General features: G+C 36.3%; 1 protein-coding gene and 1 non-coding gene across 3 annotated transcripts; both read left to right on the top strand.

Moving 5' to 3' along the window:
* Positions 1 to 1,225: 1,225 nt before the first annotated feature.
* LOC127118690 (putative F-box/FBD/LRR-repeat protein At1g78760) lies at positions 1,226 to 3,100 on the top strand. Of its 2 annotated transcripts, none has more exons than XM_051048940.1 (4): positions 1,226 to 1,393; positions 1,486 to 2,433; positions 2,512 to 2,672; positions 2,790 to 3,100. In XM_051048940.1, exons 2-4 carry the CDS (start codon positions 1,507 to 1,509, stop codon positions 2,923 to 2,925), a joined length of 1,224 nt encoding a protein of 407 aa, XP_050904897.1. In that variant the 5' UTR covers positions 1,226 to 1,393; positions 1,486 to 1,506; the 3' UTR covers positions 2,926 to 3,100. The 2 variants fall into 2 exon arrangements, with proteins under 2 accessions (XP_050904897.1, XP_050904898.1); XM_051048941.1 differs by having other exon boundaries at positions 1,229 to 1,393; positions 1,489 to 2,433.
* Positions 3,101 to 16,037: 12,937 nt separating this feature from the next.
* Positions 16,038 to 16,144, top strand: LOC127124722 (small nucleolar RNA R71). Its single transcript, XR_007804185.1, has one exon. It is a non-coding gene; the product is annotated as a small nucleolar RNA R71 (small nucleolar RNA).
* The last annotated feature ends 3,550 nt before the right edge of the window (positions 16,145 to 19,694 follow it).

The following is a 19,694-nucleotide window of genomic DNA, read 5'->3' as shown; positions in this document are numbered from 1 at the left end:
GTTATTACAACCGTAGTAATATGGGGTTACTTTTATCGTAGTAATATGAGGTTACTTTTATAGTAATGACGTTTGATTATATTCAATCTCTTGGTGCAAAGTTAATGTTTGTGATTTTTCTGTATAAAAAAAGAGAAGATAAATAGAGTATTAAAATTAAACAAATTTAATATTTTTATGGGCTTAATTAACCATTTTTATAGTATACATAATTTTTTTTTTTCAATATGAGTATATTTTCATATTAAAATAACATACCATTAAAAATATATTAGTCAATTTATTATTATATTCTTTATTTTAAATTTTTATTTTTTTAAAAAATATCATTAATTGATTTTTTATTCCTAATTTTCATATATATATATATATATATATATTATATATATATATATATATAATATATATATATATATAGATTTATATAAATTTATATAGATTTATATTTCAATTTAAATTAATTAAATTTTAATTTCAATAATATAAAAATATTTAATGTTACGATTCAAATACATTTAAGTAAAGATCCTTTAAGAATTGTTATTATAGTGCAGTTTTAAATTGAATTGTTTTTTTCTATGTATATCAAAATTAAAGATAAATTAACTATTATTTTATATTTTCTTTCCAATTTCTCCACTTTGAATAACATTTTGATTTTTTTTTTCCGATATTTATTTTTTCATCAAATATTAATTTTTTTATAACTTTATAAATACATCTCCATATTAAATAATTTTAATATTTACTATTCATAGTGCATTTTAAATTGGTCTGATGTTTTTTTTTTCGTATATCAACATTAAAGACAAATTTGCTATTAAAATAAAATAAATTTAATATTTTTAGAGGCTATATAAGCGTTTCAATATCAATATATTCCAATGTTGAATTGACATATTATTTAAAGTATATTACTCAATTTATTATTATATTATTTGTTTTAAAAATTGAATATTTTTGTAAGAATACCATTAATTAATGTTTTTGTTGCTAATTTTCCATGAAATATATAATTATAAAATTAATGTTTAGATTTAAATTAATTAAATTTCCATGAAATATATAATTATAACATTAATGTTTAGATTTAAATTAATTAAATTTACGTGATATCAAAATATTTAATGTTATGGTTTAAGAAGATTTCAGTAAAGATCTTTTAATATTTTATATTAAAATTTAAAATCTAGATTCTACCGCATGTGCTCTCTATTTATTTAAAAAAAAAATTAGGTTAAACACTTATCAATCCCTAAACACATCCGCCTTTGTCTTTCTCCCGTTTCTGCCGTCATCCGCCTTTGTCTTTCTCCCGTTCGCCGTCGTCCGCCTTTGCCTTTCTCCCGTTTCTGCCGTCGTCCTTACTTCTCTGTCAAACTGCAAGCCACAGGTTGGTTATCGATCTGTCAAATTGCTATATCGTAAGGGTTTCCGCAAAGGTTTATATTTATTTATTTACTTTTCAATTTGGTTGTTTTTTAGTAGCAGCAGAATTGATTGAGGATGAAAACAAGGAGACGAAATTATGATAAAGACAGAATGAGTGATTTACCTGATAGTGTTTTACTTGAAATATTATCGAATTTGAAGATAAATCAAGCTGTTGAAATGTCCATCCTCTCCACAAGATGGAAGAATCTCTGGAAATATATTTCCGTTCTTTCTTTGCATTATAGAAGCTTCAAATCTATAGAATGTTTCATCAATTTTGTTTCTCAATTTTTCAGTTTTCGCAATGAAAAAACCTCTGTCCAAGCTCTCACTTTTGAGTGCCGCTACTATTTTGACCCTCTACTGCTGAAAAGGATCCTAAAATACTTATTTTCACATAATGTCCAACATTTAGATATGACTGTGCCTTGTACCCTTAAACAGTTTCCACTTTCCTCCAACTTTTCATATCATTCTTTAACCTCTCTTAAACTTAGTACATCCCAAGAATTGGATACAGTACCACCCGTTTTTCCAAATTCTCTTAAACTTCCTGCATTAACCAACTTGTCTTTGTATACGTTTACCTTTCGCTGCACTAATGAGGATGATGAGGATGGCTATGCCGACCCCTTTTCGGGATTTCAAAGTTTGAATACTTTGTTCATTGAATCTTGTCCACTTTTTAATGATAAAGAAGGCCTCTTCATATCAAGTCTCTCGCTTGTTAGTTTAACAATACTACTTCCTATCGATTACGACTTTTACAAATTCAAGTTATCTACCCCAAATCTTTCCACCTTTCATTTTGCTGGCCGTCCTTTTCAGAATCTATCTGGCCACAATAACATTACCAATTTCTCTTTTATTAAACATGTTAACATTCATATACCATTATGCAAATTCTTAAAATATCCTTCCCCTTCCATTATTCTATTCGATTGGCTTCTTGAACTTCACCTTATGGAATCCTTCACAATCTCTTCAAACGCTCTACAGGTATATTTTCGTTTCCTTCGCTTCAAGCTTCAAATTTATATGCTTGTCTTAAATTCACCTTCATTCCCCATTGCTTAGATTCTCAACTCAGTTCCTGATTCATGGAAGATCGATTTCCCTTACTTACATAACTTGAAGTTACTCAAAATAATAACCAGCGAAGTTTTACCACCACCCAATGGAACAGAAGACTTTTTGCTTCGAAACTCACCGTCAGCAAAGAAAGTCATTTTCCCGGAGTAAATGTTTTTCTTTTCCTTACTCTCTCTTGTTACTTTTCCTTACTCTCTCTTGTTACAACTTGGATATAGTACCTTTTGCTTTGATTTTCTGTCTGATTGTCTCTATTTTTACAGAACTACCTTGAAGGAGATTATCAAACAAGAATTGAGACGCGATAAACAACTCCTTAAGAGATTCGGCCATGTTTTTGATCGTTCTGGGTTGAATTTAGACGGTACAGCTCTCCGTAAGAGATTCAGCTACACCTAATTAGGGTCTGTGTTTGAAACATTTTTGAATTTTAGTTTTAAAAAGTATTTTTAGGAGGAGAATTGTCAAAAATATTTGTATGATAGACCCAATGGAACAGAAGACTTTGGTTTTTTCCCAAGAGATCTTTCCATAACTAAATAGCATTATTAAGACTTATTTATTTTTGGATGAACCACAAAATAGCATTATTAACACTAGTACATCTTTTCCAATATGAATACTTTTTGGATGAACCACAAAATAGCATTATTAACACTAGTACATCTTTTCCAATATGAATACTTTTTGGATGAACCACATAATAATAACATTACATTAAGAAAGAATCAACCATCTTTAATATTGTCACACCTCCCTCTAGTCATTATTATAAACAAAAAAAAAAGTTATTTTTGATTTAATTTAAAATATTTAATATCACTCGTTGATTTATCAAATATAATTAAGGATATTATAATAAATGTAATTTTGATTGTATATGAAATCAAGAAAATTAATTATTTTACCTAAATAAATATAGAGTTAATTAGTTAATAAATATAAAAGACTTAGCTAGAAAGAAGGTCATTATCTATTTATTTTTATTTTTTTTAATTATGACACAAAGAGCTTTTGATTGTATTTTCTGGAGATATCTTCTAAGAGGTTCAAGAAGAAATGCTTAATCATGAACGTAGATTTTCAAAGAGCTTTTGATTGTGTTTCTTATGACTAGAATGAGTTTTAGCAACTGAGTTCACTGAATGGATGTTATAGTTTTCAACCGTTCTTTGTTAGTTCTCTCGCAAGTTTCAGTCAATAAGTTTCAAGGGTTTCAAGGGTTTCAAGTCAACCAAGAAATTAAGTTCGACCTTTTGCAGTTTGCAGTCGATACAATAGTATTTTTGTGATGGAAATTGGAACAATCTGTGAAGTCTTAAATCTATTTTAATGGACTTTAAACTTGCTTCAGGATTATGTGTTAATATTTCCAAAAGTAAAATTTATGGTTTGAACTTGGAAGACGATTTCATCAATGCGGCTTTTTCTTTTCAAAGGAGAGTTCTTTTCTTCTTGAAACCTTTTAGATAGGATTAAGTTCTTCCCTTGAGAATGGTATCATGTAAAAATCAACGGTTTCTTAAGTCATAAATAAGCTGATTGGTTCGTCGATTCGGATAGATGCATTGGTTTTTATTTCTAATTTTTTTCGCTTGGATGGTTTCGTTGTTCTATCCTTTTTGCTTGTATCAAGGGTTAGTAACCATAACACACGTCTTTAATGCATTAATCTTGTTTATAAAAAAAAAACAAGGGTAATGCTAACTTGTGTCCTAGGGGCACAAGATAAGACACCCAATTATAAAAAGTTTGTATTAAAAAAATAAATTATAAAATCAATTTTATACCTTTATTAAAATCAATGCACAATTTCCAATAAAAAATATTCTTTCTTTAGTTTTTATCTTGTGCCCCTATGACGCAAGTTAGCATTTTTCGAAAAAAACAAAACAAAACGGATTTGAAAAATTGTTCATTGTAGTTGTAGACTATCTGTACAAGACAAAGATGAAAGTGTTAATTTCATGGTCAAATGCACCCTTTGACGGAAGAAACATAGTTACATATGTGGCTTGTATCATTATAACAATCACATTAGGATGGTCTCTTTTCATCTTTCTAATTGTATTTTTTTTTTTAATTATGACACAAAGTTCTTCAACTGATGAGTGAGTAGTAAGAAGTTGATATAATTAGCTCTCTATAACTTGTTTAATTTGACATTTTTCATTTCAAACATTTTGCTTTAGGAATTATATTTGAATGTAAACATCATATCACAAAAAATGTAAATTTTAATATTTCCAATTATTGTATTTTTCTCACGTTACTTTACATTTTTTTGTTATTTTAATCACGTTTCAATAAATGATTTGATATATAAATACATTTTAACACTAGGATACACGAGTCTTCTCCTAGTTTCGTCTCTAAAATTAGTAACTAGACTTTTGACATCTTTCTAAAAAGTTGAATGTTCAATCTTTTTTCTTTTGAAAAACTGTTTTTGCCCAATCCTTTTCCTTCTGAAGCATTGTTTGTACAATCTTTTTTTCTTAAGAAAAAAAATACCGTGAGCCATGTAACCTGCAATGACCTAACAGTAAAATTAATGGTTCTGTCCATATTCTTTAAAACGACATCTTTAGTTCCTTAAACCTACACATATATTTTCTTTGTTTCTTTCACTCCCTTCTAAGCTCTGTAATCTTAGTAACTAAAAAATGCATCAAAACATTACTGGTCCTTTTAAGCATAAATGAGTATTGAGTATCCACTATTATGGAAATAACTTGTAAGCCAATACACAAATGAGTATTGAGTATCCACTATTGCAAATAACTTGTAATTCACTAATAATCCAAACATTATGAGAAATACACAATAGTGTTTTACCTTAACCCCCAACTTCTCCTCCCCATCTTCTGCCTGATGTAGCCACATGAAGTGGCTCCCTAATTTTGTCATAGGAAAAAATGGCACCAATTGCGTGTGTGACTGGTTTTTGGGGAAGTGGGCTGCAGTTGAGAGAAACCCAACTCCACAAAAGTTGGATTAGAGAAATTCGAATCCAATGCGGTTTTGGTTTAACCCTTCTTCTAAATTATTGTTTTTTTGTGTGTAATCAAGATTTAAATTTTGGATTTTGTGAGTTTGAGGAAGAAGATGAATAACAATAATTAAAATCCATAAAAATTTAATGATGTTTTTAGTTACTAAATTAGTCATAAAAATTGGTACAAGTCGCATGACATCTCACGTGAGGGCCATATTGAATTTGATTAACAAAATGTATGGTAAAGTATGTAAAGTTAATACACTCGAATGTTTTTTTTTGTTTTGAAATTATGGGATCAAAAACTTTGAGTATAAGATACATGGTGAAAAATGATGTTAAACCACCGTTATTTTATCTATTATTGAAGTTGATACTATCATAACAAGATAATTGTCTAACAAACTTTAGTTATATTTTGTTTTGCCTTAAAATTTTATATATAATAGATTATACATAAATATAAGACAAACGTGTCACAGGCTGCACTATTATCATTTTTTGGATGACAAAATCAATACTCTTGAAAACGAAATCCATTTACTTAGGAGGTACAACATTGTTACGGGTGAACCTTTGGACTCTCTCTAAAAGACTCACTTTAGTGTTAGGAAATCAAAAGTGGCAAAGACAAATTGTATGAAAGCATGTTAATTGTCAGAACTTGTTTTCTCATGTTTGACGACTTTAAAAGAAGCAACTTTGAGGGATGTCTGTCCTACAGTAAAAACTCAGTCCTCAGTCCTTCTAGCGGGGAAACTCTAGTCAACTACGCACATGAATGTTTTTACCCAACCATACACCAGAATGTGTGATGTCCTAAGTGTCAATCTCCTATTTTGTGGGTTTGTCAGGAATTTACAAGCGTCTCTTTCTTCACGGATACACTGACCCGCCAAAATATATCAAATATGACATCATTATCAAGATCATGCCAGTATTTGAAACCTTGAAGTTGCCTACAATGAATCTCGTGATTCCCAAATGTATCCAAGCACGTTTTGCTACAAGCAAACCTCTACAAAAAAAAGAATGGTATGGACATATCTAAGGATAATATGGTTCTTTATGGATGAGATGTGTTGGTCTAGCTCATCAATAGGAACGACAAGGAGAAAATTTCAAGCATGTGTTGCTTGCAAAGAATCAAAAATTACTTTCTATCTTGTGCTCTTATCAAGCTTTATGTTGTTAGACATGTGAATCCACACACAAGAAGGGGGGGGGGGGGGAGGTGAATTGTATGTTTCAGAAATACTATAATTTGAGAATTTTTATAATTATTAAGAGTTTAAAAACATTTTAATAAATTAGCAGCGTGAAGATGAATCAATAGAAAATTAAGAGTTTAAGGTAAGAGAGACAACACCAGGAATTATAGAGGTTCGGTGGAATATAAGTGACCGATTAGTGATTATGATCTTAAGCATGGGGCTCTGGTACATAAGTTGGTTTAGCCCCTTTATTCAACCCAATTGTAGTTGTGGGGGTTTGGATCGTAATCCATCCCACCGAGTTCAGCACCAGATACCTCTGAACCAACCAACAATGAGCATATTATTATATTTTTTTTTTATTTTTCTGCATGCTTCGCAAACCTCTTTATTTTACTGGGTTAAATGACCGTGTGAGAGTCACCTAGCCCAGAATTTCATACAACTAGAGAACAAATCAGAATTTTTTATGATCATTCACTTATTTTCATCGGTCCCCTATGTAGAGCATGCTTACGCCGGAGCTGACTGCAAGGATAAACTACTTAAGGACTTATTTGGAACAAAAATTAGGGCCACAACATATGGGGTATCGGGATCGACTCTTATAATCATGAAGCCTGCGGTGTCAAGACGATATCGATTTTTAGAAAAAGTTTTCCCAAATCTTTTACATTCTGTCATAAACCTGTCTTATAGCCTGAATATTCAAAATACACTGTTTTCTTTGCTCACAAATTTTTTGGTAAGGCTAAAGAAATGGGAGAAGTACGAATACACCACACAGATGACTTGTCAAACACATGTTATTTTATTGAAAGAAAAGCAAACAACTAAAACAAACAAAACATACTGAAAATAAAGGAAAGCGATAAAAATATCCTCCCACACTTAAACCGAACATTGTCCTCAATGTTTCGATATGAGATAGGGTAGGAGTTACCTGAAAGAGAGAACTATGGCTGATCACCGGTATCGTCATCGCCCTGGTCAGGATGCCTGGGTCGACGACTCCTGCTACGAGTACTAAGACCCTCCTACAGCTGCCTAGAGCGACCTAAGAGAGACCCCTGGTTGGCCTCGATAAGTGCGAAGTGCCGCTCAGTAGCCTGTCGCTGGCGATGCTGCTCATTAGTAGTCGCAAGCAAGGACTCCGTGATAGTCCGATGTGCTTGCTCAGTGCGCTGTTGGGAGGCTACCATAAAACTCATATTATCAGTCAATTGTTGGTTTATGGTATTTAGAAGGACGTCACGCCTTTCTTCCCGAGCCAGGTACTCGCGCCACATCTCCTCAGTGATGTAAAAACTGGGAGTGGTACCTGCAAAATGGTAAGAAGAAGAAGGTGCAGTGTGTGCAGGTGATGCAGTGTGTGTAGGAATATCATGAGTAGGGGACTGGTCGCGCCGGTTATACTCATCATTGGTCCCTTGCCCATCGTCCATAGGGACATTAGGTGGCAAAGGACCGGTAAAAGGTGGAGCATGGAGATCATATGTCCAGTTCCTTGCATGTCGCACATCTGTACGTTGAGAGCAAGGTAAAACAACACTCGGTATAGCTACACCATGGATCATGAGGTTATAACCGTCCGCTCGCCGCACCTTGCATAATTTCATATCCTTCAAAAAATTTCAAGTTAATGGTGCGGTGAGGGAGCGGTTCTAAGGTAGCTAACTCAACATTGAGATTTAGTGCTCTAGCAATAGAAGTAATTAATCCACCAAAAGAAATGGTTCCTCCTTTTTTCAAAATGGCGGACATATGTGCAAGCATAAAAGGAACAAGATTGATCCTTCGATTAGTAAGGCAACCCTGTAAAAATAGTAACTCGCGAGCATTTACTTTATTAGAATTCTCCCGACCAAAAATAGTACATGCCAAAAGATATCGAAAAATACGGATGGTCGGGTTATGAATAGTGGAGGCTAAAATTCCTTCAAAAGAAGTGGCAGTCACATTCGATAATCTATTCCAAAAGCTAAAGGCTTCGAGTGCCCATTCTGCATCCAAGGGTGTCTCACAAATGGCACCTTCTCCGTAAGGCATTCCTAACAAACCTGCTAAGGCATCGGTAGTGTACTCATATTCAACATTGAACATTCTAAAACATACGGTACCAATCGTGCTAGCGGTACCAGGATGAACGATGTAAATTAGGGAACTTAGAAATTCCCTAGTCAGCCTATCATAGGTGGGTTCCTTATTAACAAAAATGTCATTCAATCCTATATTATCTAGCATATGAAAAACACTATGATAAGTCCCTAAAGTATACAAACAGTCCTTATCTACATATCTGGTGGCGAGAATCTCCCGTATTTGCAACTTCTATAAAATTTTGTTCTGACGCTCTCCAGGTTTCCCTCCGTGAAGGATGATATTGTTGAATTTCATTCCAGCAATTGATGGTGAGTGAAGAGAAAATGGGTTTTTATGGTAAGGAAGTGAAAATGGGATTGTAGTGGGTTTTTGGTGGAGGAAATTGATGAGTGAAGTTTGGGAATGATAATGGGTTGGAGTTAGAATGAAGAAGTTGGGAATTTTCGTGGACTTCAATGGAGGTGGAAGGAGGAAAAAATGGGTTTTGAGAGGTTGAAGAAGGAAAAAATGGGAGATTTAGGGATTCTGTCCCGTTAAATGATACAGACCTCATGGCGCACGCCATGAGGCTATGGCGCCCGCCATGATGCCAAATTTTTTGTTTGGGCCAGGCTTGTTCCTTGCTTCTTGGGCTACAACATTTTCCTCATTTTTCAAAGGGGGTGTACATAGGCTTCCATAATATGCTGCCTTTTTGATTAAGCTTGATAAATGACAAAATAAAAAAAGTAAAGTAAAATAAAATAAAAAGGAAAAATAAAACATAATATATATATAATATATATATATATATATATATTCTATATATATATATATATATATATATATATTATATATATATATATATATATATATGAATAGATAGTAATAAGTCACGGGTCGAGAGATGCTAGGAAAGGAAAAGCAAGCATAAAGTCAATAAGTAAAGCAAGCATAAATAATAAGTCTAATAATGGGAAATAAGTAAAGCAAACGACATCTCTCGGTCGGTGATATCATCAATGTCCAGGGAATAATGGAGTCTCCACAACTTCGGATCCTCAGAGCTCTATAATCTGGTGTCTAAGGTCAGCGATCTCATTGTTCAGTATATCGGCTTCAGTGGCATGTGTGGCATCTGACACTTTGACCTGCAAAGCAACGTCAACGAGCTCTTGGAGGAGCTGGGCTATCTCCATACGAAGCTTAACAAGCTCAGAATGCATGCTTGGACTCTGAAGATTTGGATTATTGGTGAGGACTTTGATTCTGGTAGGTGCTGGATGATGCTCTGCCTCAGGTGGGATTCTCTGCTCATCTACTGTCTCACCTTGGCTTTCTATGGCATAGGCCCAATTGGCCTGATTATAAACACAAGTTACCTGAGGGTCTGGTAAAGTAAAGTAGTGGATAGCCTCACCCTCGATCAAGAGCCTGTATTGATCTGGGTGGAAAGAAGATCTCCTCATGAGGCCACGGTCCAGACAGAAGTCAATATCCATCAAAGTATAACTGCAGTAAGATGTTAGGTGAAATAGCCTTCTATCAAGTCCTAGGGCGGAGGCTATATGGGTTACCGTGCTTCCAACATGTATAGGACTCACATCGGAGCGAGCATTAAGATAGAGACTCTAGATCAGAAAATCTCTGCAAGCTACTGGGCGTGACTGAGTGGTACAGTACATGAAGAAAATCTCTTCAACACTTACGTGTGTATCAATGTCACTCTTCCCTAGGAAGGTGTGAGCAATAATCATTTGAAAATATCTGAAAGCAGGATTATGGATCTTGTTAGAGATTTGGGTGGAAGGGTCAGGGCTACCTCCACATGTAATGTCACTCCAGAACTTCTCAACGTCTCTACTCAGGAAATAGCTTATGGGGAGCTCAAATGAGGCATCATAAGTAGTCTGAAATCCAAGTAAGTCACTGAAACGCTTGTGGTTAAAGGTGTACTTTGTTCCAAACATCCTGAAATTAATGTAGCCACCATCACTAGCGTGACCAACATAAGGCTCGTAGTTCAGCGAGCTCAAGAACTCCAAAGTGAGGTTCCTGTAAGTCACATGCATCGCTTCAGTATACTCATCCCATTGCAACTGACTGCACAAATGCCTGACACTAGGCTCAATGCCTAATGCTTCCATGCAGCTTGAATCAGGATATCTGATGGGCAGCATTGGACGCTAGGAAAGCATGGCGTAATGTTGCTCCTGTACTAGGTCACGAAAGATCACTGACATAGTGTCAAAATTCTCCATCCTGAAAAGTTAGGTTAAAAACAGAGGGCACATGAAATCGCAAATATTGCAACTGTTAGTCTAAACATAAAAAAATATATAAAACATATGAAAATATAAATCGAAAAAGTGAAAGTGGAGTAAATGGAAAAGAAATCATGGGTTGCCTCCCATGCAGCGCTTGTTTAACGTCGTTAGCTTGACGATTTGAACTTTATATGTCAGAGGTAGGAACCGGAGGGTCGATCAGAGTATGGCCAGGGCATTCTATGGGGATGTCACCTCCTTGATATTGCTTCAGTCTTTGTCCATTTACCACAAAAAGATTACAGGAATTGTTCCAGATTTAAGGATTTTGGAAACCTAAAAGGGGCTTGTCCATCTTGAACGCAACTTACCTGGAAAAAGTCGTAATCTGGAATTGAAAAGGAGAACAGAGTCGCCTATATTAAAGTCTTTTTTCACAATCTTTTTGTCATGCCATGCTTTGGTTCTTTCTTTGTATATAATGGCATTATCGTAAGCGTTCTGGCGGAGCTCCTCCAATTTGTGAATATCGAGGATTCGCTTCTCACCAGATGCTAGGTAATCCAAATTCAGGGTCTTGATGGCCCAATATGCTTTGTGCTTAAGTTCAAAAGGTAAGTGGCATGACTTTCCATAGACTAACTGGTATGGTGTAGTTCCAATAGGGGTTTTGTAAGTAGTTTTGTAAGCCCACAATGCTTCTGTTAGCCTTTCAGACTAATCTTTTCTGGATATTGAAACAGTTTTTTCCAAGATTTGCTTAATCTCCGTTTTTGATACTTCCACTTGACCATTAGTCTGGGGATGATACGGTGTTGCTACTCCGTGTTTTACTCCATACTTTCTTAAGAGTTTATCGAATATCCTGGATATAAAATGTGATCCACCATCACTTATGACAAGTCGCGGTACTCCAAATCTGGGGAAAATATTGTTTTTAAACAACTTGATGACTACTCTTGCGTCGTTAATGGGTGAGGCTATAGCTTCTATCCATTTGGACACATAGTCGACGGCTACCAAAATATACTTGTTTCCCATCAAAGATGGAAAAGGTCCCATGAAATCAATACCCCAAACATCAAATAATTCCACTTCTTGGATGTTCTTCAAAGGCATTTCGTCACGTCTTGAGATGTTTCCAGCGCGATGGCACCGGTCACATTGGACAATAAAAGTATGGACATCACGCCATAGTGTTGGCCAATAAAGACCGACTTGAAGGATCTTAGCGTATGTCTTGGATGTGCTTGAATGTCCACCATAGAGTGAAGAGTGACAATGCTCTATGATATTTCTAACTTCTTCTTCCGGGACGCAACGTCGAAAGATGTTATCTGTTCCTCTTTTAAAAAGGAGTAGTTCGTCCCAATAGAAATGTCTTACATCTTTAAAGAACTTCTTCTTTTGTTGATAATTGAGGTCAGGTGGTATGATATCAGCGGCTAGATAATTCACAAAGTCAGCGTACCATGGTACTCTGCTAATCTCTGAAATTGTTCCAAGGTTGTCTCTATCAGGTTCAAGAGGAACGGTATCTAACTTAGATATCAATCTGTCATAAGTGAAATCATCATTTATAGGTAAATGGTCTGGCTTCAAATGCTCTAGTCTGGAAAAATGGTCAGCAACTACATTTTTTGTTCCTTTTTTGTCTCGGATATCTAAGTCAAACTCTTGTAGCAAAAGGATCCATCTGAGTAACCTAGGTTTCGCATCCTTTTTGCTTAGAAGGTAACGGATAGCTGCATGGTCTGTATAGACTATAATCTTAGATCCGACAAGATAAGACCTAAATTTATCAATTGCAAAAACTACAGCTAGGAGTTCCTTCTCTGTTGTCGTATAATTGAGTTAGGCGGCATCTAGGGTTCTACTGGCATAATATATCACATGTAATTTCTTATTTTTTCTTTGTCCTAAAATAGCTCCTACACCGAAATCGCTAGCATCACACATTATTTTAAAAGGTTGAGTCCAATCCGAAGTTTGTAAAATGGGTGCTGAAATTAGCGCTTGTTTTAAATGATTAAAGGCTTCGATACATTTTTCATTGAAAATGAATTCAACGTCTTTCATCAGAAGGTCGGTCAGGGGTTTTGTTATTTTAGAGAAATCTTTGATAAAGCGTCGGTAAAATCCGGCATGTCCAAGAAAACTTCGGACTTCTCTAACAGTCTTAGGAGGGTTAAGGTTTTCTATTACTTCTATTTTTGCTTTGTTGACCTCAATGCCTCTTTCAGATATTATATGTCCTAACAATATGCCTTATTTAACCATAAAGTGGTGCTTCTCCCAATTTAATACAAGGTTAACTTCTACGCATCTTTCTAAAACTTTCTCAAGATTAATGAGGCAATCCTCAAAGTCAAACCCACATACCGAGAAATCATCCATGAACACTTCCATAATTCCGTCGAGATAATCTGCGAATATTGACATCATACAACGTTGGAAAGTAGCTGGCGCATTGCAGAGTCCAAACGACATTCGTCTGTAAGCAAATGTTCTGTAAGGACAAGTGAAGGTTGTTTTCTCTTGATCCTCGGGGTGTATGGGTATTTGGAAAAATCCAGAATATCCATCCAGATAACAAAAGTAAGAGTGTCTGGAAAGACGCTCAAGCATTTGATCTATGAATGGAAGGGGGAAATGGTCTTTCCTAGTTTCCTTATTGAGTTTCCTATAGTCTATGCACATACGACATCCGCCTTCTATACGTTTAGCCACATGCTCGCCCTTCTCGTTCTGCACGACTGTGATGCCTCCCTTTTTGGGTACCACATGTACAGGACTTACCCATTTACTATCGGAGATCTGATAGATTATACCAGCTTCTAGCAGTTTAAGGACTTCCTTCTTTACCACCTCACTCATTACAGGGTTGATTCTTTTCTGATGTTCTCTGTAAGGTTTTGAACCCTCCTCTAGCGAGATCCTATGCATATACATGGACGGGCTTATACCTTTTAAATCAGAGATGTTGTATCCTAAGGCATAGGGGTATCTTCGTAAACATTCAAGAGTTGGTTTGTCTCGTCTTGGTTTAAGGTGGCACTAAGTATTATTGGGCGGTTCATTTCTTTATCTAAAAACTCATATCTTAGGTTCTTGGGCAATTCCTTAAGTTCTTGAGCTGGTTTTTGAGAGTTTGGTGAAAGGTCTAGAGTAAGGGCCAAACATTCGTTAGTGTGAGGTTTCGTTTCCTTTAGCTCGTCATCCTTTTCATTCGAGTTTGAAAATGGTTCGATCATAGGTTCTTCTTGACTAAATTCCCTTATGCATTCATCTATGATATCAATCGCGTAACACGCGTCTCCTATGATTGGTGCCATCAGGAACTTTGAAAGAATAAACTCTATCTTTTCATCTCCTACTTCGAAAGTTAATTTTCATCGTTTAACATCTATTATAGCTCCGGTTGTTGATAAAAATGGTCTACCTAAAAGGATAGGGATATCATCGTCTTCCTTGATATCCAAGATCACAAAGTCTGTCGGGATATAAAGTTGATCGATCCTAACGGGGATGTCTTCTAATATGCCTACATGATACTTTACAGATCTATCGGCTAATTGGAGGGACATCTTAGTTGGTTGTAATTCTCCTAAGTTTAACCTTTTAAACACAGCTAAAGGCATTAAACTCACACTAACGCCTAAGTTTAGGAAAGCTTTGTCGATCACATGACTCCCTAGAATGCAAGGTATAGAAAAACTCCCAGGGTCTTTCTCCTTCTTAGCAAGTTTATTCTTGGAAATAAATTTGCATTCCAAGGGTTTGGGATCATCAAGCCTACGCTTGTTGGTTAAGATGTCTTTGAGAAATTTGGTGTAAGATGGAATTTGGGTGATGGCTTTGGTGAAAGGAATATCTACATAAAGCTTCTCTATTACTTTTATAAACTTTTGGTATTGGTTATCGATTTTGGTTTGTTTAAGTCTTTGCGGATATGGGATTGGTGGTTTGTACGGGGGTGGTGGTTTGTAAGTTTTATCCTTGGCTTCTCCTTCTTGGTCGGTTTGTTTTTCGAGTTCCACTGGTTCCCTTCCTTGGTTGGTAGGTATATTTTCTTTAGAAGCTTTGGACTCGCTCATTGCTGGGTTATAAGGCCCGTCGTAAGCGGTCCCACTTCGTAATGTGATAACGTTAGCTTGCCCTTGAGGGTTGAGTTGAGGTTGTCCAGGGAATTATCCTCCGGGTGTAGTTTGAGGGACTTGGTTTTGTGCTACCTGTGAGATCTGGGTTTCAAGCATCTTATTGTGAGTAATTATCTGATCAACCTTAGTCCCTAATTGCGTTATCAGTTTGTTTACGTGAATGTTCTGGTTTAGGAATTCTTTATTTTGTTGAGTCTGGCCTGATATAAAGTTCTCCATGATCTTCTCAAGGTTAGGCTTCTGGGGCACAACTTGCATAGGTTGATTATGTTTTTGGGCTTGAAAACCTTGTGGTATTTGAGGTGCAAAATTTTGGATAGGGTTCTGGTTTTTATAGGAAAAATTCGGGTGATTCTTCTATCCAGGGTTCTAAGTGTTTGAAAATGGGTTACCTTGGGCGTAATTCACTTGGTCGGTGTTCAAGTCATTCAAAAGGTTACTTTCCGCCGATTCGTGTCCTTTAGATCCACAAAGTTCACACTCTGTGTGGACTACCGCTGCGGTTTTAGAGTTTGTAAAAATATGTTCGACCTTAAGGGCTAAAGCGTCTATTTTCGCTTGCATCATGTCCATAGAACTTATCTCATGTATTCCACCTTGGGTCTCCTTTTTCTCTACTGATGCCCGTTCAGTTCCCCATTGGTAATGGTTTTGGGCCATATCCTCAATTAGGTCACAAGCTTCAGGGTAAGGCTTGTTCATCAACGCGCCACCAGCGGCAGCGTCGATGCTCATCTTTGTGTTATAATGGAGTCCGTTGTAGAAGGTATGAACGATCAGCCATTGTTCTAGGCCATGGTGTTGACAGACTCTTAACAGCTCCTTGTATCTCTCCCAAGCTTCAAAACGTGATTCTCCTTGGCTTTTAGTAAATCTAGTTATTTGGTTTCGAAGAACAACAGTCTTAGTAGGGGGAAAATATCTAGCAAGGAATACTCTCCTAAGGTCTTCCCAAGTAGTTATTGAGTTAGCTGGAAGTGAATCTAACCACGAACGTGCTCTATCTCTGAGGGAGAAAGGAAATAATCTTAAACGAATCGCATCAGGTGAAGCACCGTTGGATTTAAAGGTGTCGTCCAGTTGGATAAAGACTTTTAAATGTTGATTTGGGTTCTCAGTAGCGAGACCCGCGAATTGGTTCTGTTGCATTAATTGCAGTAAAGATGGTTTTAGTTCTAAATTGTTGGCTGGAATAAGGGAGTTTACTATACTATAACTAGGTTCCTCGTTAGAGGGTTGGGAAAATTCCTTAAGAGGTCTCCGGTCGCGATTCTCGGCCATAGCTTTCTTAATTCGGATGAGTAAGAGGCGTGTACGAGTGTAACATTCGGGTTCCGCTAAAGGATCTACTAAACTTCCGATACTACGGGTTCTTCACATTTACCGTCTAATAATGCCTTAGTCTAGACGGTGTAACAACATGGTATGAAACTTGACGAAGTTGGTCCCCGACAATGTCTCCAAAAACTTGATCGCTCTATTCGCAAGTGCACGAATCGCGTCAGAGTAATATAAAAGATTATCGATCCCACAGAGACCAAATCGTCAATCTATTGATTACTATTGTTACGATGTTTATCTAAGGAGGTACAAATGAGATATTGATGTTGCAAAATAACAGTAAATAAAGAAAATGATAAATACAGTGCAGATAAAGATAGGCTTGAATGTATTTCACGTCAGTTAAACGATGCTTCGATTGTCTAAATAGAACTACTTATGGGGCAATATTTTCTACTCTTGAAAAGAATCCATTTAACAGGAATTGTCGCTTTCGCATATTCAGAACCGAGTTTACCCTTAAATTAAGGCCTTTTATTGTCACTTATAAAAGGTGCGCAGAACGCTAAAGTAGTAAACCTGTTTTTAAGAAATAAGACTCGTAAGCTTAGTTGAAAAGTGATTTTGATTCGGAAAGTTTACCTAAGGAGTTTCCTGATTTTAAATCTATCAATGCGTCCGAAAACAATTTCAAAAATCGTTTATCCTTAAAGTGATAAAAATTCCTAGTTAACTAAGTCAGGGTGCTTTCGCACTCCTTGAGTAGTTAAAATTAACCAAGTTTGTTTCAGAAAACTTGAATTAAAAATCAAAACAGCCCCTAAAGCATTTCTACAGATGCAATATGTGAAACCTCTCTTTAACCGTGATCCTTACATTCTAACCTTTGAAAGATTTAGCCAGACATGGTAATACAAACAAATACAATGATATTGAACATGATGAAAAGAAGTTTAGAATGTAAAGCGTGAAGAACAGGTAAAGCGTGTAAAACAATTAAAACGAGCAATAAAGATAATGGCGAGAAAATTAAATAAAGTAAAGACAATGACAAGGAATTAAATAAAGTAAAGCATGGAAAGGAATTAAATAAAGTAAAGCATGACAAGGAATTAAATAAAGTAAAGCATGACAAGTAAAATAAAAAGGCGATTAAACTAGGACCTGCTCCAAATGGAGGCTTTAAATCTGGTATAAGGAAGTAAATAAACCTTTGACTTTGAAAATAAAGATGACAGCAAAATCAAAGTGCTCCAACTCAATTACACTAAGGTGCGATAACCCCTCGATGTAACGGATTACCGCTTTTACAGATGATATTATAGTATTAGTGTTGTAAAGTAAGTTGGATGATTTGGAAGTGAACTAGAACGACCTATTTATAGAGGAACTGAACAGCATGCAAAAACCAAGATGCCCTTCAACTTCTCTTTAGTGGGAATGTAGAATTCAAAGGTGGCGCCCGCCACCCCTCCATGGCGCTCGCCATGTGAGTAAATGGGGAAGTTCATGGGATCGTGACAGTTTCCTCCTGGTTAAGAGTTGATGTGTCATGGCTTCTCCTATAGCGGCCGCCATGCAGAACGCCACGAGTACAATATTTGCCGAAAACCCTAATTTTTTGGTCTTTTTGTTTCGTTTCTTCTAAAAAGGTCCTGAAAGATCTAAATACCTAAAAACAACACAAAAGAGAGCATAACACAAGCAAAATGATAATAAAGACATAATAAACATGTGAAATCCGAGTCAAATACGCGGTGTGATTTAGTGTCACTACGCCAAAAACTGGAATAGACAGCGCACCTTAGAGGGCGCTTTCTTAAAGAAGCGCACTCTAAAGTGAAGAGAAAAATAAGGAGGAATAGACAACGCACTTTAGAGGGCGCTTTTATAACAAAGCGCCCTCTAAAGTGAAGACAAAAAATAATGAGGAAATGGAGGGACACCAATAGAGGGCGCGTTTATGAAAGCGCCCTCTAAGGGTACCCTTAGAGGGCGCTTTTAAGAAAGCGCTCTCTAAGTCCATGTACAACAGCGCACTTTAGAGGGCGCTTTTGTAAGAAAGCGCCCTCTAAAGTGAAGCGAAAAAATAATGAGGAAATGTAGGGACACCAATAGAGGGCGCGTTTATGAAAGCGCCCTCTAAGGGTACCCGTAGAGGGCGCTTTTAAAAAAGCGCTCTCTAAGTCCATGTACATTTCCAGTTTATAAAGCGCTTTTGGAAAGCCTTAGAGAGCGCTTTTAGAAGCGCCCTCTTAGGCCCCCTTTAGAGGGCGCTTTTTTTCCACAAGCGCCCTCTAATGTCCCCTTTAGTAAACATTAAAATTCTAACATACTGCGCGTTTTGTTATTTCACTATCTGTTATTAGCGTTCTTTTTCACGTTAGGGTTCTGAGGCGTTTTCCTTCCACCTCTGTTAGATCTACATGCGCGTTTCCTCCTTCTACCAATCAAAGGTACACGCTTTTCCCAATTTCTGTTTTACCTTATTACTGCGCGTTTCCTCCTTCTTTTTCTTGTTATTGCTTTGTTTTAGCTTTGCCCAATTTCTGTTTTACCTTATTACTGCGCGTTTCCTCCTTCTACGTTTGTTTCGACCATGATAGCGGATGCAATAGGAAATTGACGGTTGGTTTTTAGTGACCATGATAGCGCATGCAATGGGTTATACGACCTAGGTCCGAATGTGTTTGAACTCTTCTGAAATTGTTTTTTATTTATTCTAATTAGTAATGGATAATACATGGATGTCTTCCAATCGATTGTCGAGAGAGTACGAGAATGGGGTATCAGAATTCGTTAAGTTTGCCGTTGCGCACGCCGAAGACCCCATTAGAATGATATGTCCTTGCTTGGGTTGTTGTTATGGGAAACGGGTTGACGCAGTTCAGTTGACATCGCATCTAATGAGGCATGGAATTGATCGAAGTTATACATGTTGGAATTTGCATGGTGAGAAAAGTAACGAGAATGTTGAACCGGGGGATAGTACGACCTATGCCTCAAACTATAGTGGCGCAGATACATACGATTGTGATCGAGTTGAAGAGATTGCAGAAGCACTTGAAGGAGATCTTAAGGATTGTCCCGAAATGTTTGAGAGGTTGGTAAGTGATGCAGAGAAACCTTTGTATGATGGTTGCACTAAATTCACAAGATTGTCTGC

Source organism: Lathyrus oleraceus, chromosome 2 (assembly GCF_024323335.1).
Source record: "Lathyrus oleraceus cultivar Zhongwan6 chromosome 2, CAAS_Psat_ZW6_1.0, whole genome shotgun sequence".
NCBI classification, from domain to species: Eukaryota; Viridiplantae; Streptophyta; class Magnoliopsida; order Fabales; family Fabaceae; genus Lathyrus; species Lathyrus oleraceus.
Note: the sequence above shows the minus strand (reverse complement) of the source record. Positions and strands in the feature narration are given on the sequence as shown.